Source organism: Cyrtonyx montezumae, unplaced genomic scaffold (assembly GCF_038088225.1).
Source record: "Cyrtonyx montezumae isolate F1298 unplaced genomic scaffold, pur_monq_1.0 scaffold_32, whole genome shotgun sequence".
Classification (NCBI taxonomy): domain Eukaryota; kingdom Metazoa; phylum Chordata; class Aves; order Galliformes; family Odontophoridae; genus Cyrtonyx; species Cyrtonyx montezumae.
In genome coordinates this window covers 3,774,341-3,797,651 of record NW_027072037.1, presented here as the reverse complement: position 1 = coordinate 3,797,651, position 23,311 = coordinate 3,774,341, and the positions used below count along the sequence as shown (strand labels likewise).

General features: G+C 43.4%; 1 protein-coding gene across 1 annotated transcript in view; it reads right to left on the bottom strand.

Annotated features, from left to right (window-relative positions):
• Positions 1–21,229, bottom strand: part of CRHR2 (corticotropin releasing hormone receptor 2) — a 95,564-nt gene extending 74,335 nt beyond the window's left edge. Inside the window, exons 1-2 of the mRNA XM_065744834.1 lie at positions 20,684–21,229; positions 20,424–20,543 (exon numbers count right to left, since the gene is read on the bottom strand). Of these exons, the coding sequence (XP_065600906.1) occupies positions 20,424–20,543; positions 20,684–20,798 (235 nt within the window). The 5' untranslated portion in view covers positions 20,799–21,229. The remainder of the gene's footprint in view (positions 1–20,423; positions 20,544–20,683) is intronic.
• Between the last annotated feature and the right edge of the window lie 2,082 nt (positions 21,230–23,311).

Sequence of the window (23,311 nt, the reverse complement as noted above, 5' to 3'; positions counted from 1 at the left end):
CTCATCAGCTGCTAGCTTATGCATTGCCTTCCCAAAAGGCAACATAAGCACCGGTGAAGCACTGGGAAAAGAAAGGAAGAGGTGAGGAGAGCAAGGCAATCTCACCACAGCACTACCCTTATGCCAATGACAAATCCAGCAGGGACTTCAGCCAAGAACACAGGGTGGGAAAAAAGACAGAAAGAGGGAAAAGAAAAAAAGAGTTGGTGATGCATGATCCTACGGCAGATTTGAAGCATAATACATAACTGCACAAAGGGACCATGAGGCAGGAAGTCATGGAAAGCTCCAATCATTCAACAGCAGATCTGATTGCTGTTTAATCAACTGCAGATTTCCTGTCATGTTGACATGGGAGACAGACATGAAGACTGCTTGCTTACGGCAAGAATGCAAGAAGAGGATTTTTAGAACACACAAAGCAAAATAACAACAACAAAAAAGCAACTTAAAGATTTACCACTTCCTTGCAAAGAGCACAAGAAGATCTATGTATGTCCAAAAGTGCTAACCCATCTAGGAGAAATGCTTAGTGCTCACCATGAAATGGAAGCATTTACTTCGCATTCTCCCATTTCAACACTTACTACTTTCCTTGGTAAAAGATTTTTCTCTTCTGAAAAGTACAACATTGCTGAGTGCTCACAAATTAAATTTCCTTCACTGAGATAGGTTTATTCCCAGTGCCCTTTCCACTTCAACTACGGAATTGCTCCCAGAGAGCAAATGGAGTGCATACCATTTAAACCCTGGGTGTCCAAATGAGGACTGTTTAATTCATATTCTGCTACTGAACTACAAAATCTTAACGCCCAAGCTTGCCAAAAACAACACCAGTGTAGAAGAGAACGAAGTGTGTGAATGGATAGACACTGCATTTCAAAGAATGCAAAGTGCATGAAGAGGTGTCTTCGATTTCTAATGCTCTTCTGAGCATCACAACTTGGACTTCACTCCCCAGGTAACAGCGAGCTACTGCTGCCTTACATATTTCACATGGAAGAGGTGATGCCAGACATTTTTCCTTTGATAGGTGAATTGACTTCAAGTTAGGATGGAGTTTTGTTTACCTTTACAGAGCAGCACAGCCTTCATGTTCACATTACAACCAGGATACCAAATGCTATGTACTGTTGAAAAGCACGCTAGCTGTGATAGTTTAGACCTACTTCTAACTAAATATGAACAGGAAAAAAAAAATCTGTAATATGACATAAAAGCATCAAAATGAGCACTCAAATCCTGAAGCCTCTTCTGTCAGAAAAATATGCACTCACTTTTACAGTTACCTCTGGAAATGTTCATTTTGGCCCAGTGCCTCAGGAGCCCAAGTGAGTGCTGTTTTATTAAAGCCTAACGTTATTTATTTCCATTCTTACTCTAGGAATTTTATTCTTTTAAAATTGCAGCGGGGACACCCAATGTGTCTCCAACTGCTCTGCCCTCTCCCTTCCACAGACCTGGAAGGCACACAGCATTTCCTTGAGCTGAGCACTCACCTCCCCTGAAGGGGTATCATCCCATGCATGGGTCAGACCTTGCCTCTAGATGAGACAGAAGGAATAAATTGTTATTTAAAATATATATATAAAGATCCATAGCAATAAGTTCTGATTCGGTGTTGAAAACAGCTGTTCCAGGACAGACCTCCACCACATGGAGCGCACTTAATTCCCAGTGATGACCTTAGGGAGCACACCAAGGAGTAACTGCCCTTACAGAAACGCTCCTGCACTCAAAGAAAATCTCTCAGCTGAACCCTCCTTTCACCTGCTGTAGTTCACAAGGAGAGGTTTGCTGCGTAGCATTTCCCAAATGAAACTTTAGTGAATAAAAGACAGCCCTGCAGTCAGTTACACAATTACAGCGTCCCAGGATAGTTCCCATTCAAGGTTTCTTTAAAAGAATGTGTCACCAAGAATTCAGTTCTTCTCTGCATCTGATCCTAATGGAATCACAGAATCATCATAGTATGGCCTGGGTTGAAAAGGACCTTAAAGCCAACCTTGCCTTGAATGCCTCCAGGGATGGGACATCCATCATGTACAAATATATCACGTACAAAAAGATCACTTGATGCACTACTCTTCAATTCTGCTCCTCTTAAAACAGAACACAAATGTTTATGTATTACAGACAACAGGTTATTCCTGAATTACACATGAAGTGTTTAAGACAAAACGTCTTTCTGTTGTGCAAGAATTTACCCCTGGATAAAAATCAGTGACAGAAGGTGAACAGACTTTCTAATGACAGTACAATGTTAACTATGATTCGCTGCCATTATATTTGAAACATAAAGGAAATGCAATATACATCATGCAACAGTTTCCTCTGGTCATGATATGTGAAATTCAGCTAATCACCCTAATTAGCTGTTATATGATTGCGCATCCAGAGTACTACAAGAAGCGCTCAGCTTCAGGGGATTACTCAGGAATTAGTTGAGTCTAAGAGAAAAGCATAGATCATTATCTCTGTTTAAACAGATTTACAATGCAGCGTGCATACACCAATTACTTCAAGTGCTTCTGTTACTTTAGTACTGAAAACCATTTACAAAAGCCATTCACAAGATGCTTCCAACTGCAGAGAGTACTGCGTGATTACATGTGACAGCAGCCAGTTCTCACATCCTCCTTTCAACCCTTCCATCATCTTTCTATTTACTAATTGCTGTCCATGGAAACATCTTTCCCAGCCTGAAATACCACTGCTCAGGATCAGCCTAAGTCACTGACCTCAGAATTAAAACAGTGAGATCACAGAAGGGAGTGTTTGAGGTTGATGGCCTTGCAGTAACTGTGAGGGAAGTGGACTGACAAACACTGCTTCAACAGAAACTGAAGTTCTTAAAGATGAAGTTGAATGGAGAGAAGCTGGCGAAGGAAAGCCTGGAGGTGCCGTGGCAGCATCACTGCATCATGAGCTGATAGCAGCAGATGGAGGGAGGTTCAGCTTTGGGATGAAGTCAGAAACACACATTCAGCTTTTCCATGCAGCTTTTAGGACCACATTAAATAGGACATGACTTCAGAAACACCAGGAAAGTATATACATATATTATATACAGAGATACTTGCAGTGAATGAAGATAATTAATTCAGATCAGTGAGTTTGTTTCAGTGAAAACCAAGACCCCTTTTGAAATCCTTTGAACTAAGACAACCAACCTGGAACTTAAAGTAAAAATAACAAGGCAACTCAGCCTGCTGTCTCTATTTTAGGAAAGGATTTGTGCCGCAGGCAAAGAGAATTTCTCCATAGGACTCCACTAAGCTGCTAACAGACAAAAATGGATTTCAGGCAGCGCACTGAATGAATCCTGATGGTTTTCTGAGACTGAAAAACAATGGTATGTCAGGTATTTAGTGACAGGCCAGGTGTTGAATTTAAAGCACTTACAACTCACTTAACATTAAGGCACAGATCTCCAATTGCTTTTATGCTGCCAACCGAAACAGCTACATGAGAATCAGGGCTGCTGGCAGTATCTAATGAGAAGCAATGGAAACGCAACCAACTGAAATGGACAGCGAGACCACATCCAGGTGTTGACATCTCTGCCTCTGTCCATGCTCATGGAAGGATATCAGTAAGAAGTGAGCTAGCTTGGGTGAAGTGTGCAGAGATTCCAGTCTACAACTGCTGCTGAAATGCCCCAGCATAGTGCTCTGTGTTCTGGAAGGATGTTCAGGACACACAGCAGGACGTGCTCTGCCTTGAGCCCCTGCAGCAATCTGCCCCCATAACTGTATCTCCAACCTTTCAACAACTTTGAAAAGCAGTCAGAATGAGTTCTTCTGTGTTTATACCATATTTTCTGGCCTTTCAAGGCCTTTCTAGAGCCTCCTAATAATTTCAATTTTCCATTATTTGTCTAGAGCCAACCAAAGATCCAACCCTGAGACAGTACAGAAGAGTGAGAAGAATGAAGGTAATCATCAACAACCTTATCCATAGAGGATGGAAGGAAATGACAAAAAAATACTGCAGACAACACCGTGACAACAAACCACACAGCACAGCAAAGAAAACTGCTCACATGGCCCTGCGAAAAATGAAATCAGCTCCTCAGAAGCTGCAGAGGGTCTATTACATTTTCATACATTCATAAGATCCGTTTAAGCAATCAGGACATTTCTAAGTACTGCAGCTAAAAGCTACTTATTCACAAATAAGATTTTTAATACATTAGCACTGGTTTTCAAACGGACGCAATTGTCTCAAGCTGCCTGTTGTTATCAATGACCTGACCCTTATTTGGCCATTTTATGCAAAGTTTATCCTGTAAACCTTCCTGCCAAACCCATGCAGCAGTCAAAGGCTGGCTGATGCAAATGGTTTCTACATAGCACTCCTCCTTCATTACAAAATTGCATGTATCATACACAACCAAATTGCATCACTTATGTAATTAGCTGATCTCCATCATTGCTGCTGATGGAAATAACTGTGAAGGTTGAACAGTTGGGAAAGTTAATAACATTGGTTCATAAATAAAGATTGCAGCAGTAAAACTGAGAAGCTCAGGTTGTGTCTCATCCCAGAGCACATGTTGCTGAGATGACCACTGAATAGGAGCAACCCAAAAGATACCAGTTTAAAGGCAACAGCTGCTGTAACTGCAGCAAACCAGCAGATGACTCGTGAACTCAACGCCCATGAACTAGGTGTTGGAATGGACAGAAACCATTGGTATAACAACAACTGGTCTGATTGGTATAACCCCAGTGACAGAACAAAGCCCCACAATGCATAGAAAAAGGACAACCCACCCCCTTCCCTGTTGTCTTTATGTTCTTCCTCTGCTGGTAAACTCAACTGCATCAGTGGGTCTCCTATGGGCAATAAGGCTCCAGAAAGTCAGCATACCCTCTCCTTGGGTTTTGGCATGAAAAGGCAATGCAAAGAACCTCATCAAAGGTTGCTTTCTTTTAGCGTACTGTCTTCGTTTTGATTCTACAGTATTGCCTGAGAGTTTGAATTTCTCTTCGTTTGTGCTGCAGTGTTGAAGGATGTATCCGAAATGCATTTCAGAAAAAAAGTTATTTGCAAAACTGAGCTCATTTTACAGAAATTGAAGACAATCTCCACTGATAAAGCAAGAGAGTTCAATAATTTATCTTCAATGGATCAAGGAATGAGACAAAACCCAGTGGGTAGGATATTTGACAACAGAATATATATTACAGTAGCAAATGTAGCCTAGGAAACAACTCTGCAATGCAGAGAAGAGCACCAAGTAGCAGAAGAAATATGATTTTGATAACTAAGCATTTCCTCTGGCACACAGAAAAACTGCAGGTTCTGGAGACAAGCAGATCTGCACCAAAACCAAAAGAGCAACAGATGAACTCCAAAAGTAGATGGTCAAATACAGAAATATATTGGCAACTGCAGTTTAGCATACAGATTAAAAATTTAAGCTCGGGGATACTTTTGTACCTCCAAGTATGTTAATCACAAATGTTCAGTTTTCCAGATAACCACACGGAGGGATGCTTCCCATTCACTTCACGTTTTCTTGTTGAAAATAGAAGATTCTATTACTGAAAAAGAGCCCCGGAGATAATAACATTACAATATTGAATTCTGACAGCCTACTTAGCACCCTGCACATCTGAAAGCCTTGGTATTAAAACTCTTAATAAGAACTGCAGAACACAGATTCTGTCCTCAAAACTGTCCTTCTCAGGCAGAGAAATTAATGGCACTGAGGAATAAAGGTGACACTTTTATCAGAGAACTTCTTGCACTCTAAACCAAAAAATCATGACAGAGGTCTTTAAAAGAGCTGTAATGCTTCAGGATTCCTGATTTATTGGAGGTACTTTACAAAGGGCAAGACCCAAGGACAAGAGACCGAAGCACCATGCTTGAGGTCAGCTGCAGGGTATGAAACAGGTCTCATTTACTGCCCGTTCTGAGAGTTAGAGGTGAAATCAGCCTATTACCATCCTTTTCAAATTGGCACAACCACAAACGCTCTCTATCGACCGCAGCTGCGTACCACAACAACCCCAGACATTAGTGGTGCCCTGGTTGAGATCTTCGTATTCCCAGGGAAAGCTGCTCTTTTGAGGCAAAAAGTCACAGCCAATCAGTTCCAGTGTGAGACTGCTCCTGTTGCCTGCCTGCCCAACAACTCAAAGGCCAAGAAAGCCAAAGGAGAGGCAGCAATAGATCGTTAAGAGAAACAGCCTATGAACAACAGTTTCCATAGGAAAATGAAGACTGAGGAAAGCATTTAAGCCAAACCTACTAAAAATCAAGCCAGATAATGTTTCATTTGCAAAACAGGTACATAGGCTCTTTTTTCACTTTTTCTTGAGTTTTGCTTGCTCAGAAGCTCTTGGTAGTACTGCTATTGGTAACTGCGACCAGTATTTCATCCTTGGATGTCATACAGCACATGCATACAGTCCACATATCTGCTATTTAACCAACAATTACTCTCTCTCACTCTCTGCTCCTTGGCATGGCTGCTCAGATTTTGGTTGCTGTCTCACAGCTGGCATGGATGACACTGAAGTTGTTCTCCACAGATACCTCCTGTGTGTCTCCTAATGCTTGACCCATCCTTCCATCAGTGTTCACACTGAGACTTCTTGGCAGCACTGAGTCTGAGCACTTTGTAGCCTGTAGTTGAGGCCATCTTTCCATCCATCCCTCAACACCCATCTAGGAGCTGACTCTCCTGCCACTCACCTCTTCTCAACCCGCCACACAGTGCTGTCAACCCCTGCATAAAGTCATTTCTGCATCTAAAACCACTTCACCCTTTTGGTAACTGCTGCAGAAACAGTCCCCTCACCTGTTCCCATCACAACTCTGAATTTACGTTCTTCCCCAGGTACAAGGTTTCCATCTCTGTCCACTTTTATCTCAACTGATAGCCTCTCTTTTTCATTCCCAGCCTGCCAGAATGATGCCCTGCTCTTCCTTTGGCCAATTTTTCCTCTGCTATCCTTCCTTATTCATACTTCCACTTTTCCTGAAGTCTTCTGTAATTCTTCCCTTAACTTTAAGGGGAAGAAAATTAGCACTGGATACACGTCAGTCCCAGTAAGACAAGAGAGCTTTAAATTCTGGTATCCAAACTGCATGTTTCCACATAGAGAACCATCCAATGTGAAAGGGACTTCTGCAACAAAAATTTACCTCGCTGCTTGGATGCAAGCTCCAGGTTCATCACAGGGACATTTGGAACCAAGGCACTGGTGCTTTCCTCTGAGAGGTGGGCAGCAGCTTTATTCCTCTTACCCCAAGATGGAAGATGGGGATACAAAAGTCAGAGTTCAAGATTTCAGCAAGCATTCTGCAACACTCAGAACCTAGACACTTGAAACTTCCAGCACTTAAACTATTTAACTTCAGTGCAAGTAAGCTATTTTTATCCAGTCCTTCTACCTTGAGTATTTGCTTTCCAGAAAGAGCCATCAATGAGTCATCAACAGTACAGGATTAAATCAAAAGTAATTAGCCCTGCCTTTTCCAGTTCATTTTCATTAAGGTAACATGGCAACAAGACAAAGGTCAGTGCCCTGTGAATCTCATTTGATTCCCCAGAAATGCAGGAAAGTGTGAACTAAAGCAAACAAGATGGTGCAGAGCAATTACATAGACCAAAAGGTAAAATATATGGAACCTCAACAGGGAACCAAGCTCTCAAGCACTAGAAACACTTCATTTCCAGAATAAACTAGTTAAATCAGAGCAAAGTTTTCAAAGTTACTCCTGAACACAAAGAGCTGGACAGACAACCAACTTACCAAACAAATTTTCTCCCCAAGTTTCAAGAAAATGAGTTTTGGCTCAGGTTTACCAGAAGCTAAATGCACTCATGGTTGATTTCCATATGGTCTGCAGAGCATCAGTTACCCATTCATGTGACTGCCCCATTAAGTGCACATTCAGTGCTTGGGCAAGTTGCTGCAGGAGTGGGGAGCCAGGAATGGAGCTTTGGCAGCTCACCAAGGCAAGGTAGGCAGGAATCATGCACCTTGCCTAATCAGCTGAAAAAGTGATGAAAAATAGTGACAAATTCTTGATGTCCTGTGTTTGCAATCAGTTGTTCTACTTCTGCTCATCCATAGAGTGCTGATGTAATCACAGCAACCCAGTCGTGGATCTGCAGCTGAAATCTGGCAGAGCCAGCAAAATAGAGATCTCTAGAACCTTACACATACTTGCTGAAAAATCAAACTGCTATTTATCACATTTCTTGTTACAAGAGAATGTTTTGCATACTCTCATAATAATGTAAACTGAAACACACTATGATGCTTGTCCTCTTCTGCCAGACTTGCCTCTCCAGCACAGCTCACAGATCCTTCTACTCCCTCAGCATCTACTGAATGCATAAAAAAAAGCTCTGAATAGTTCTTGTGAGATAATAAAATTGCTATTACTGCTGTTGTCAGAATTCATTTTATAGTAGAAAGCATAGATGAAGGCGTAACAGAAAGATTAGGATTAAAAAAGGCAAAGCCAGGCTGAGAATGGGATAGGGATGACCTAACGATAAGAAAAAAAATTGTGATTATCTTTTAGATTTTCACAAGAAAAAAAAAGAGGAACCTGCAGAATATATCTGTATTCAGAGTCTACATCCTCTCCTCTCTAAACTGGGAAATGCTGGGCACCATCCTGGCTGCATCTGGGTCCTTTTAGAGGGGGCTCTGAAGCAGAATGCAGATCCTAAAATCTTTCTTCTCTCTCCCCCCAAACCAAAATAAACCCATTAAATATAACACTTGTCACTTTAGTGCTGCAAAGAAGGTTTCCTTAGTCACAGCGAACTCTGGTACAGTGCTGTGAGCTGACAGGTGGAAAAATTCATTCTTAGAGAGGCCCAACGTAAGACAGAACCAAATAGGGATCTATGGGATCCTGGCTTTCCTTAGTGCAAAGCATTGGTAAGGGTCAATGAAAGGCTGTAGCCCTACAGAGGTCCTGTGAGCCAGCAGCAGTCACCCAACTCCCTGCAGCCCCACACCACTCAGAAAACAAGTGCACGAGCTCAGAACAGTTGGCCAAGTGCACAAACCAACCAAAAAAAAAAAAAAAAAATCAGAGCACTTGAAGAGACCCTTTACTTGCAAACTCCACCTCAGCTGCTCTAGTTGAAAGGCAGCCATCCAGGTGGAAAGCCTGGAGACTCTGGATGAAGGAATGGCTAATCACCGTGTGCTTTGTCATACACAGATGCTGATGTTTCAGGGATTAGTGGCATAATTCACTAATAATTAATACCCTCAGCACTGAGAAAAAGAGTCCGTAGGAGTTCACATCTAAGTTTAGTCGAGATGATAACAGTGCACTAAAAAAGTAATTTCCTGTTTTGTCTTTCTCGTTTCCATAGCACGTTTTCTGTTTTCCATCTCAATCTCTGCTTCCCAGCTGACTCAGGAGGATAAGAAACTGCATTCATTTATGTGTCACCCTATGGTCAGTGCTCTCCAGCTATACAGAGCTTTGGACAGTGCAGGCACATAGGGAAAGAGGAAAGATTCCTCCTCGTTCTGTTTTCCATTGCAGGCACGCTCCCCTTAGCGAGCAATACAGGCAGGCTGGTAATAACAGACAAGGAGAATGCTGATTGTAAGGTGTGAGGTTAACACAATGAATAATACCAGATGGTATCATATTCAAGATATTTCACACATGGTACAGTTAAGATTGTAATGGAAAAGAGACAATAAAAAACAAAGGAAAAAAGGCTCACCTGTATCCTAGGCTCACAATAGGAAAACTCCAAAGGAGCAATCTCCAGAAAGGGATCCTTCCTCAGTTCTGGTCAGCCCTTAAATGGGGTCTGGGAGAGGTGGAGTCAGACTCCACCCCTTCTAGTCACACAGGTGCATTGCCTTCACCTGTGCTCCTGCAGCTGACTCAGTGCTCACTTCAGGTGATCAATCAGCGGATCAGGCCGTGATTCAACAGCCCCCATACACTGATGTATTCTACAATTTTTTTGGTCTCAGTCTTCACCAACAACTGCTCTTCACACAACCCTTGAGCAGGACCCAGGGAACCTATCAGCCTCACCTCTGTGCTAGGGAAGATCATGGAGCAGACCATCCTGGAAGCTGTGCTAAGGCACGTGGAAGAGAGGGAAGTGATATGGGACAACCAGCATGGTCTCACCAAGGGCAAATCCAGCCTAAGAAACACCATTAGGTGACTGCATCAATGGACAGGGGAAGAGCCACTGATGTCATCCACATGGATGTCTTAGTTTCACATAGGACTAAACTGGTTTCTTCAGGGTGTCTGGTATAATGCTGTTTTTTTATTCTAGGAGAAAAACTACACTGATAACACACCATTTACAGAGCCAAGGCCATTCTCAACAAAGGGTCCAGGGAGCTGGAATGAACAGAATTGGGACATCTGACTCAAATTGACCAGAGAGAGATTCCATACCCTATGACATCACACAGAAGCAGTCTTTAAGGCAGTGGGAGTTCATCTCTTTCTCTCTTCCACTGCTCAGGGGCTAGTTGTGTATCAGTCAGGTGGTGAACAACTGCTTGTGCATCACATTTATATATATTTATTCTAATTATTATCCTTTTCTCTATCTTCATGAATAATTTTACAGCAATCCACAAGTTCTGTCTCAGGTTGTTGTTTTTTTTTTTCCAGTTCTCTCCCCCATCCCACTGGGAAGGGGGAGGCAGTGAATGAATGACTGCATGGTGCTTAGCCACCTGCCATACTGATCCACAACACTGGACTTCACACTGGACTTCAGTAAGAGAAGAGAAGGCTCTGGGGAGACATGAGGGCAACATCGCAGTAGCTAAAGAAGGGCTGTAAGAAACAGAATAGACTCTGTAGCAGGGTCAGTTACGACAGGATAGGGGAAAATGGCTTCAAACAAGAAGAGGGGAGATAAAAACTGATTAAGAAGGTTTTTTTTACCTGACCTGGAGACACCCAAGGTCAGGCTGAACACCTGATGGAGCTGTGGGTGCCCCTGTTCATTGCAGGGGGGTTGGACTAGGAGATCTCTTCCCATCCAAACAATTCTGTGATTTCCCAGGAAAAATTCTTCATGAAGTCTGTAGAGATTTTTGTTTTTAATGAGACAGTTTCTGTCCTTATTTGCTTCAATAGATTGCTTCTTATTTTACAGGTCTCTCATGGAGCAGCATCTGGGCCTCCAGTTTGTTTTCAAGCACTGCAGAACTTTGTCAGCATAATGCAGTCTGAGTTTTATTGATTTTTAGGAATTTGTCTCAAGAGATTACTCTATGAGTAACATCTGATAGGCATTAAATAGCACCAAAAAAAATGAAGATATTTTACTAAAAATCCAATCCTCCAATTTTCTTGGGATACCATACTACTCATTGTTTTCCCAAGCTACTAAGAATGACTACTATGAGCTGATGTCAAGTAATAAGCAGTGTTATGGTCCAAAATTGATTAAGAGCTTCCCTCTCACAGGACAGCAGACAGCAAGCAAAGTCTTGCATGACATTGGCAGTCAGAACTTTGCTGGGACACAGACACACCTTAAAGTACAGTTCTTCCAAACCACAGAAGTTGCAAAAGTTCATAAGTTCATAAGGTTGGAAAGGACCTATAAGATCATCTAGTCCAACCATCCTCCTATCACTATCTCTACCCAAAAAAAAATTCACCACTGCATGAAAAGCAAAGCTACTCCATGTCACAGAAAAAAAAAAAAGAAAAAAAAGAAGGAAATACATCTAAATCTAGTTGGTGGATCTGGACTTCCTGAGCTGCAGAACAGTCTTCCCATTGGCAACAGGCAACTTCAGTAGTCACAAATGGAAATCCATTGCACCACATCTCCTATATCTGTTATTCTTACGAGGGAGAACCTAGAGCATCTGCCAAATACCTGAGGGTTCTCAGGGGGAATCCATCAGTTCCTCTCAGGCAGGAGAGATAAAGGGATGCAATGGGAAGCAGCATGGTAATATGCCTAGGGTGTGCAACATGTAAGAATTCCACTGTCAGACAAATGCGAGTTGCCCACTTCAGCATCTTTTGTGGAGGTGCTCCACCCCAGATGGCAGCAATACACTTTGCACAGCTCTTTGACATAACACACACCTGCTTGAGGCAGAGCTTAGCAAATCCCTTTCTTCAGAAGTCATGGTGAAACCAGCACCAGCCATTTCCTCCAGCCAGCAAGCAAGTGTTCCCAAAGGCCAAGGACAGCAAGGCTCCTTCCTAACATCCTCCATCTCCTCCACTGTGTTCTGGTAACCACTTCCCTTCAGGGACCCCTCTTCACCACCCAGCAGGATGTAAAGACTGTTAAGGCAGCACTGCCAGTGATTACAGCAGGGCAATATCCAGGGCCACTGGCCACATCAGTTTGTTTTTTTTTTATCCCATCCATCATCTCACCTTCAAGTGTCTCAGTGCAGATGCCTGTGGACACTTTACCTGCACTTTAAGTGACACCCTGTGGCTGAGAGGAAGAATTACGAGTGACCATTCCTTCAGTGACACTCCCTGAAGCCAGGGAGTCACAGTCACAGCCTGGCTACACCTTCCCCAGCAGGCTCCCAGGCCTCATCCTCAAACAGCATGGCGAGATGGAAGATGGGCACGATGGAGAATAACCAAAGAAATCCCATATACACATGAGAGTCCCCACGTTAACCCAGCTGGGTGGGAGTTTTCCTCTCATTCTGACCCTGAGATGAGAAATTACAGCTTCATCTCCCACTGTAATGCATTTGGTTCCTCCCCTTTCCAGTGTCCTCATGAGCTGTTCCCTCTTCCATACCTCCTCTGGACCCAGAAGCATGCAATTGTGCAAGTGTTATCTGATTCCCAGTTTGTGGGAAGAAACAGAACCTCAGTTCATCTGTTTGCCAGCTGGAAGTTGCTGTTTAAACAACAGCTTGCTCAGGCAAGCAAGAAAGAGGTGGCATCTTACAGAATGAACATCCAAAGACCCAGTGTTTGCTGATCCTCCTGAAGCCACGGGGTCAGGCTCTCTCAGAGTCCCATCCCCTGCTCCAAGCAACCCTGGGAGATGAGCCCTCCAACCCAAGCTCAAGGCCAGCACCCTGAAGGGCAAAGCAAGAGTTGGATGATGGTTGGACTAGATGATCTTGTAGGTCCTTTCCAACCTTATGAACCTATGAACCTATGAGTGTGGACCATCAGCTACTGTTCCAACTGCCCATGGCATGGGATCATGACAGCATCAGCACATCCTGGCTCTGGGTAATGTATCAAATCCACCCCAAAGATTGAGTCTAAGCTTCAGAGCATCCCAACTAGGCAAAAGAGGATCATAGCAAAGCCAGCTCATAGCTCACTAGCTAAGAACAAAAATACTAATCATCATTTAATTAGCTGAAGAAAAGGTCCCTCAAATGACTGAAGCAGCATTAGCAATTTTCTTATTTTACTACATGCAATTAACTTCTGTTCTATGCTCAGTAAATATCATGCATTTCACAGGGTGATAGTAGCAGGAAAGATGAGTTATTTTCATTTCTCCTTTGTTTTCAACACCCTATTTCTAACTACAAAAGCAGAGAGATCTTTTACCACAAATTATGCTTCACAATGGAAAAGAAAAAAAAAGTTGAGGAAAAAAAAATATAAAGCCTCCCCCATCTGTGCATGCACTGAAATCAAGAGCTTCCCACTGCTTTATTTGTGGCAGAACCCAACCTAAACTAGCAAGAGAAAATGAACAAAGATGGTTGAAATTTTAATCTGGATACAGCTCCGCTGGAGTCAAGCTGACCTCATCAGCCACAGACTCAGGCTCCTCAGAGAGAAGTTTTATGAGCTTGAAAATATGTTTTATTCCCTCCTCCAGAATTCCAATTCCGCCTTTAGTTTTCCTCTGCTGTGGCTTTTTTTGTTTCTCATCCATCTCCTTCCTTTAACTTCCATGATCTCTTGACTCCCTAACTGGCAAATACTGTGTTGGCCACCCCAGCACGGTGGCTGCAAAACTGCAGACTTTCATTCTTTTGTTACCTTCCTGTGGTGAGTCCACAATTAAAACTGGCTACAAAGCATTATTTCTTAACCCAAATGTCCAGTCACTGAAGTAGTCCAGTGGGATAAAAGTCTTCCAGGCATCTAACAAGGTTGCAGGGGGGGGGGCAGAGGTGCGAGCAGTTTTAGGGCTCAGTAACACTTAGAAGTCTGAAAACACACATGCATTGCCTAACAAAAGAAAAAAGTTTTGTACATGACCTTTGAAACTCATCTCAGCAATGATTTAAGTGTTTTAAATATGTAAAGAGCCCTTTGGTTCAAATGGCAGCACACCAACACTGCTCAGCATCTGCTGGCTTACACTTGGACACTTCCTCTCGCCTCATCCTTCCCCACAGCATCTGGCTGCACCTCTAGGAACTGCCACTTACACTGACAAGACAGTATTCATAGACAATTAATTCCCTCCTTCTCTTCAAGATGAAAGCCCACTACAGCATAAACAGTCTTTGTCTATTATAAAGGGACTTTCAAGAACACAGCCTTCAGAAATCAAACCCCAGTAATCACTCAGGAAAAAGCTGTATGTGATCAACAGAATTGCTCAAGATGGTAAAATACAGAAGGTAAAAACACAAGTGAAAGTGTTAATTGAGCCTCTAGGTCAACCACTTATAGAAATGCACACTTCTGTAATTACCAGGATGAATCTTATCCATGCAGTTTGATCAAGACTCTGAGACTGATGATTTCCTAGCAAGGTTCATGGTTTAGATACAGGTTAAAACCACTGCTCCAGAAGAACTTTGAACAATAGTTAATCAGAAAGCAAAGCAGCACCAGTTAGAGCTTGTTAAAAGAATGGCTGTTTAACCTCTGAAAACGTGCTCTTCTGCTCTTTTAAAAGATAATCTCTTCAAAGCCTTTTAAAAGAGGAGTGTGGAAAAGAGAGATATTAATTCACTTCTTCACCTCTCCCTCATCACTCAAAAGATTCTAAGCGATGAGGCAACGAAGAGCTGCAGGAAATTTTCTTTCAGAATGAAGCAAGTCATATCAACAGATAGAGCTGTGATACCCATGCCAACGGCTCACTCTCACTCACATCTGGCCACATGAACATCAGCCCAACTGCTGAAAGACCAGTCCTCCCCAAATTCTTCTGCATAAGGCATCCAGTTGTAGGGCCAGCAAGGAGAAGGTGGTGAGCACACCACTGGAACAGGCAGTGAGCAACCAGAACCCCATTAGGCATTTGTGTGGCTATTTCTGGCACCAGAGCGTCTGGAGAAAATGAGGATGCTTTTTGCAATACCCAAAACACTCATCTGAAGTGCCTCTCTCAGCCAAAGAGCTTTCCCGTATCAAGAGGGAGATAGGCTTTACAGATAGAGCTGCAGAGACCTTTTGTCCCTGCTGACCACAAAAGTAGCGTGACCTCTTGCCAGTTCCTAGGTTGGGTTCACGTCAGCTCAACAGACACCCAGGGATGACTCTGGTTGTCCAAATCAATAATTTTCTTAGGTAACGCCTACCTGGCCAGGAAGATGAAACAGAAACCTACAAAAGACCCAGGCCCTCTGAACCACGAGCAGACACCAGGCAAGATACTCCTGGACATACCACACAGCACTAGCTCCCTGCATGGTCTCCTGGGGTGATCCATCCAGTTAAGTTAAGTTGAGTGACTCTCTAGGCTTCATCTGCTTCAGTGATGAGAGCTCCACTAGCCTGTAGAACTAAGATACTTACGTGTATACCTACCTATAAACGTGTAGATTTGTACCTACAACACAATGGAAAGCACGGCAACGACACAGAGCAAGGACCCAAGCTACAGCAAGCAAGGACTTACTCAAATCTAACAGCTGGGAGCATAAAGGAAAGAAGCTACATATCTTTAAAAGACCTCAGGTGCACGGGGACCTCTAGCAAGACCCCCTTGCCTCTACTGCCAACAATTAAATAAGGTCTGGGAAGGAATGGATCCTGGCTTCACCCCTTCTGCTCACTCAGGTACATTGCAAGCACCTGAGCTCCCCTAGGCTGGCCCTGCCTTCCCACCAGGTGCTCACTCATGGTTTCAAACCATGACTTAGCATTTCCACTACTCTATCTTAATCTGCAGGCCAGAGGCATGCAATGCTTCCATCTCTGGCTTGTCATCACCAGCCTGGGGAGCTGTCTCACCACAAAGCCCCTTCCACTGCACTGGCTTCTGTAGCCAAACTGAAACCAGGAGTTCATGGCCACTGGAGCCATCTCTTACTATCTGACGGGCATTCATCCTGGAATTCCCATTACAGAAGACAATTTGCAATGAAAGGAAAGAGCTGAAGTTGACATACTTTAGCCTGTGACATGCTCCAAATACTTTCATGTACAACCACCTCTTCTGCAAGCCGTGAAAAAAGCCTCATTATGCCCATCTGCTGAATTAATCAAGCTTGAGGATACCCTAATAAGTGAATTACTCTGTTTTCTAAAAGAGGAATAAGAGCTTCGCACTGTCAAAGCATAAACACATCTAGAGGGCAGCAATGATACTGTCATCTTTAGCTAAATATAGATCCTGAGCAGAGACAAGTGCACAGCCATACACTGCACCAACACCGACATTTTCCCCTTGATTTTTTTTACTATTTCCCTCTAGCTTTAACACAAAAGCTTTGCTGCCAAGAAAGCAAAGTTCTAAGAGGACAGCATCATTTTCTGGTGGCTGGACGAAGAACACTCTGCCTGCATCCACCCACCATGCTACAGAGAAACCAGACCTTGATTTGTCAGCATGACTATGTTTCTCAAATAAAGAAGTAAGGGGGGGGGGGGAAGGGAAGCAACAAACCCCAAAGTAACGAAGTGTCAGAGATGAAAAATACTCACAGACTGACAGACCTTGTTTTATGAATCCAGCTGAAACTGATCTGAGTCACTCAGCAGTTCCCAGGGGACGCATAAAACACGGGCACACAAGCACGTCGCCGCGGGAATTTTTTGCAGTTAGAATGGAAATATTTTATGGAAAATAAGCCAAGCAGGACATATATATTTATATAATGCACTGTATCTTACATCTGTATATATATTTTTTTTACTCAAATCTCCTTTTGTTAAATTGTGCTCGTGTGTTGCTGTTGGAGCATTCCACCCGTATCTGGAGACTCACGGTTTCTGAGTTAGGGTGATGTCAAAGTGTAAGAGTAGATAACATGGATACCAAGGGGTCCATCCAAAACCTTTGATTTGTGGTGATAAAACCTACCATTCTGCCTCAAATTCCATATGCTACGTGCACAAAAACTACAATAAGGCAGAGAAACAGACCCGTGAATCCCAGAACTCAGGGTGGACAGTTTGCCACGGAGCACAGCACTGAGACTGACTGAGACTGCTATAAGCTTTCCATACAGTTTGGGCACTTAAAAGTCTGGATTTTATGGTGTCTAGTGTGCAAATCTTTTGGTAAAAAGAACTCTACCGAGTCCATGCCCTCAGGCTGATGAGCTTCTTGTAAAAAACCACTACCAACTTTGAATCTTTGTGATCTTAATTTGTAGAAAAAAAATCATCAAAATTAATCCAGTAGTTGAATAGGCATTAAATTGAAAATATATACTAACAGCCATAGAAAATACAACTACAGCTGTGTTACAGCTCCTCAAAGGCAACAGCTCTCAAATACAGGATTCATGACAGTACCATAGACAGATGAATTATAAACCAGAACTGGATAAGCCCTTAGAAGAAGAAAGGCATTTCACATTGATTTTTCTATACCTGTCTGAATTGTCTCTCAAAAACGACTTGGTACAATGTTTCACACAATCAGATCTCCCTTTGTCCCACCAAAATGTGAAAAAAAATGGGGCAAAACTACAATACTTGTCCAAGGCAGAAATCTCACACCACTCCAAGCCATCTCCTGACCCAGTCTTGACTTTGCAGCCGTGTTATGCGTCTCTGAGTTCTGTGAGCTTCATTCCCCTTTTTTTGTTTTAATAAACACAGTTATCTGTGTTTATTACAAGCACACCATGCATAGTTTAGGCTTTAAGCACACTGAGTGCTTCTACAAATGGGCAGCTAGTCATCCTGCAAGCTACTGTGGTGAAACCACACAAATAACAGCAGTCAGATCATAGAATCACAGAATCACTGAGGTTAGGAAAGACGTCCAAGACCATCCAGTCCAACCATGCACCTATCACCAATAGTTCCCACTAAACCATGTCCCTCAGTACAACATCTAATCATCTCTTGAATGCCTCGGCCTCAAATCTGAGCTTGCTGCCCTACTGCTTTTCCAAGCTTTAACCACTGAGTACTATTCCCCACTGATTGTACAGGTTGACTCAAAACTTCAGATAGTCCTTCTGTTCCTCTTCTGTGACACAACTTGGAAGAGCTACCCAAATGGAGGACTGTAAGATCACTTGCAAGCTTGAGTGTAGTTTAATTCTCTATTGCACGCTATGCTCACAGCTGCACCTGGGCACCAGTACAGCATGAACTACCACCCCGACCTGGAGACATGCATTTTCTCAACACGAATACCCACATTTTACACTGAAAGAGAGCAGTGCCCATTTTCCCAGGCTATTAAACAAAAAATTGTTTCTGTCATTCCAAAGGAAAAAAAAAACAGAACAACCAACCACAAAAAAAAAACCAAAAGAACAAACAAACAAAAAAACCCATTGGTGTTACCTTAATTTAAATTACCATGCTTTAGGAATGATGACTTGAAGGAGATTTTGCCACTGTAGCATGAGAATCATTGAAAGGGAGAGATCGGAGAAGAACTTTACATCAGCTCAGAGAGGAACTACTGAAAGCATTAACAGAGTTCATCAAAATACACTGGGGTATTTAAGATGTTTTTATTCCATGCACAGGAAAAGCATTTAAATTCTCTCCAGTTTATTTGTGACACAAATAAGGAATCATCCATAATGTATTTTTTTTTCTTTTTCCCTTTCATTCTTTCTTTTTGGAGGGACAAAAATAATCCAGTGGAAATACTGACATCCTCCACCAAAGAAATGGAAACAAAAAGAAAATACTCTTACTTCTTCAGTGTACCTTTTCTCTGGTTGTTCTTTCAGGGTACATACTGATACGTTTGTTCTTGTTTGAGATGTCCTTAATTCTCAGAATATGGTGTTGTTTTTGTTTTTTTTGTCTCAACTGAGACTGGAAAAGTAGTGGGCTATTTACCATAATCACAGCCAGTATCAGCCAGCCCATTCCCACCTATCTTACTGCAAAGCACACAGGTCAGAGAACACAGAATTTAAGGACAGTCCTGCAAGGGACTGTCTTACTGACACTTACTTTGCTCAAAGGCAATGATGACAGAGGCTGGTCCCTGAGAACAAACCTGGAAAGATGCTTTCTTTTGCATAGCACATGCACAGAACTTTTGTCTAGCTGTCTGACCTGAGGAAAGAGGAAATTCACTTCCAGCAAATTAAAAAAATAAGGTCTATAGTGAGAGGGTCATGCTTTTACTGCTAGTGCCATGAAAGCAGCTCTACCTGAAAATCAGATTAACACCTGAACAACAGTTAGGAGTGGAGCACAGAATGAAATGCTCCCGGCTAAACGTGTCCTGAGTAGCTGGAAAACGAAGTGACAAACAAGTAGGATAGACGTGTTTGGAAGTAATACATGAAAACCTCTTAATGAAAGGTCCAAACAATATTGACAGATAAGGAAAAGGAAATGAGTGCCTGGGTCCAACAGCCTGAATAATACATTCTCAGTGAGTCATCATGACTGTTTACCCCTAAGACTAAAGCATCGGTTCCAAGGGACTTCTAAGGAGCCCCCATATTCCCTTGCTCCGACTTTCATCTGCCTTTTAATACCCTCTCCCCTTTCTCTTGCAGTAAGGATGCAGCCATCCCAGTCTTACAAAGAGAACGTGAAGTTACTGAACAGATCCCAGAGCCTTCTGCTCATCAGATATACCTTCCAGCCCAGTTTGTCCCATTCACAGAAACAGCCTCTCCAAGGGGAAGCCCTTTCAAGTTACGTGCTTGGTCTTAACACTTCGCGAGCCAGAGAGTCTTGGATTATCCAAAAGGCTGAAGCACTGCAACATTACAACACGCATACAGCCATACGTATCTGCTTATAAACACACTGAGGGTCAGCCAGCACCCTTGGATCGATAGGGGTATTTTTGCCCAATCTGCCCAAACACAATTAACAACAACAACAACAACAACAAAAAAGCATCAGTGTCCAAAAGTCAGCGATTCTGAGAAATCTGCATCATTCCAGACAGGAATTTTGAGTATACAAGCTGGAATGTGGAGGAAATGTTAATTCCCAGGGAAACGCTCCTTTCTTTTTTTCTTTTTTTTTATTTTTATTTTTTTAATGGGAGAAATAATTTTGATCTCCCCAGGTGCTTTCTCAACATCAGATCTGCGGGAGAAGGAGTTTGTACTTACTTGTGGTGTTGTATTTGATCCCATTGAAGAACTCCGGGCAGGGTCTCTCCACCAGCTTCCCCGCCGAGGCTCTGGGCCAGCAGGTCCCGATCTGATCCGTGGTGGCATTACAGTACAGACCTTCAGAGTGAGAAAGAGACAGAAAGGGAGAAAGGAGCAGCTGAGAAAGCACACAAAAGCAGCACGCACTTTGCATCACAAAGCAAAACCCAATCTTAGCGCTCGTAAAGCTTTTCCCTGTGCTAGGTAATGTTTCCTACCATGAAAGCCCAGGAAAGAGATAGAGAAACTCTCTAAAACAGTCTCTTGTAAATCCAGGAGGCTGCAGTTGACATCAAATTCTTCTAAGATGAACTGAGAGACGGTCACATCCATTATTCCCCCCTGGGGCTGCTGGGCTGGGTCAGGCTCCTTCCCCCCTTTTTCTGCTTTATTGTTTTTTGGTTTTTGTTTTCTGTCCCCTCTCCTTTCCTCCTTTTCGGACACGCCAAGCTGCGGACACCCTGCGATCCCTCTCCCTCCTCCCAGCGTGCTGGCAACTTGGCTCAGAGTCTGCGTCTGCCTGCGCGGCTCGGTGCTCCGGGCTTTTCTCCGCTTTAAACCAGCAGCTCAGGAACCAATGGGATGACGCTGAGCCCGGAGTGAGGGGTTTGCGTTTCTCAGTCGGATTCCCTGGTCTCGCAGCTCCCCGGTGCCGCTACGCATTGCCGGGCTGCCGTAATGCTCCGCTCCCTCCCTCTCCTCGCACACGCGCTCCGGTTTATTGGGAGCTTCAGGGATGGATGCTTCTGCAAAAATACTCGCTGCAAATCAGAGCCAGGGAGAGCAGGAAAAGCCATCGCAGCAATAAAACTCCTGCGGGTTTTTTGGGTTTTTTTGTTTGTTTGTTTTTTTAATGGGGAAGCAAGGCAATATTGCTGCCTTTTGATGTGCAGAACTGAGGATGAGCAGAGATGCTTGGACAGGGAGAGGGGAGAACGGACCTGGTCCAGCAGATGGGATCCTGGGCATGCCCGGAGCAAGAAGCAGAAATAATAAAATGGGGTGGTTTGACTGAAGGGAGGAATCAGAACAAAGGGAACTGGAGTAACAACCCAGAGCTCCCAGTATGGAAAAAGCAGGGCAGGTGGCACTGGAGGGTGACAAAGAGCTGGGAGTGGGGCAGAGCTCTAGGATGAAGAATGGACCTTTAATAATGGACCTGAGGGAGCTGGAGTTGTTCAGTCTGGAGAACAGGAGGCTCAGGGGAGACCTCATCACCTTTTACAACTCCTGAGAGGATGTTGTGGTGAGCTGGGAGTCAACTTCTGCTCCCAGATAACAGCAATAGGATGACAGATGATGGCCTTGTGTCAGGGGAGGATCAGGTTGGATATTAGGAAACATTTCTTCTCAGAAAGAGTGGTGATGCAGCGGCACAGCTGCCCAGGGAGGTGGTTGAGCCACTGTTCCTGGAGGTGTTGTTGAGCATTGGAGGTGTGGCACTGAGGGACGTGGTCAGTGGGCATGGTGGGGTGATTGGAGTTGGACGTGAGGATCTGAGAGATCTTCTCCAACCTTAATGATTCTGTGATTCTCTGTTTCTCTGATTAAGAGTCAAGGAAGAAAAGAAAGAACGTTGGTTTCCAGTGGTTGGAGAGAGCAAGCAGTTTGGAAAGGATGAGTGCTCGGACTGAGCCAGGAAGCAGGGGAAGAGATCTGTGCAAGGAAATCATGGTGTGGAGAGGGAGGGATGCCAGGGGCTTGAGAACCTGAGGACATTGTGGGGAGGGATGAGAAAATATGGGAAAGTGATGGGTGAGAGGAAGCCCAGAGGTTTGGATGGAGATGCTCAGAAAGTTGGTCATTTGGGGGAAATGAGACCTCAGTGGGAAGTGGGTGACATTCTGCAGCCTGGGACATGGTAGGGAGCAGCTTAGATCCAGCCAGGCTTTTCTGGCTTGTGACACTAGAATATGAGGAAATCTTTAAAAAAAAAAGCATGAATTTGCTGAGGAGAATTATCTGGGACTGTGGACTCAGAAGAATCTTAGGAAGCAAATAAAAACCTGACTTTTAATGGAGAAAAGCAAAATAACTACATGCCATAGTAGCAGAAATCAATGCAGAAACCAAAGTCAAAGACAACAAAGAAATCTTGACGGAAAAAAAAGGGATCTAGCAATGGACTTCTCTTTACAGTCTGTGTTCAGAGCTTTAGATCAGACATGGTGCTTCAGCTGCTTTCTAAGCAATGCTGTAGAACTTCTGGTAACATCTGTTTCTCACTCTGCAATGGCCTGGATTTTCCTCATATTTGTACTTAAGATCGAAAGGTTTCATTCTTCACTCTTTAAGGATTGAAAGAGGAATGTTATCCAAAGAAAGGAAAAAAGTGCACTTGGGCTAGAAAGGCAAATCGATTGCCAACAAGCACTGATGAGAGAACTAGCCAGAAAACTATCTTGCCATCTGGGAAACTAGGGATTTTTGAACATTTTCATAGATGGCAGTGCAAGAGGGGGAGAGGGATTTGGAATGAGTATCTTTGTTTTAAATATGCGAAAACAACAAATGCCCAAACTACCCAGGCAGCTCGATGCTTGGAGGCAAGTGAACGCAGCTCTGCCGAGAGCCACGATCTCCTTACCAAAAGGATGTTCCTAAAACTGCAGCCCTTTTTGAGAAATCTGCTTTTTGACACATTGACCTTTGTCAACGCTTCCAGATCTCCTCATCCCACACACCTCTAGTCCTAAAAAGCAAGAGAGATAATGTATTCGGTATCATTCACACATCAAGACCACCACCAACGTACTGGTTGTCTTAAAGCAGGGCTTTAGGAGAAAACCCTATTTCTGGAACTCTGGAGTGAGAGATGCTCCAAACCTCTAAGTAACTCACATGGA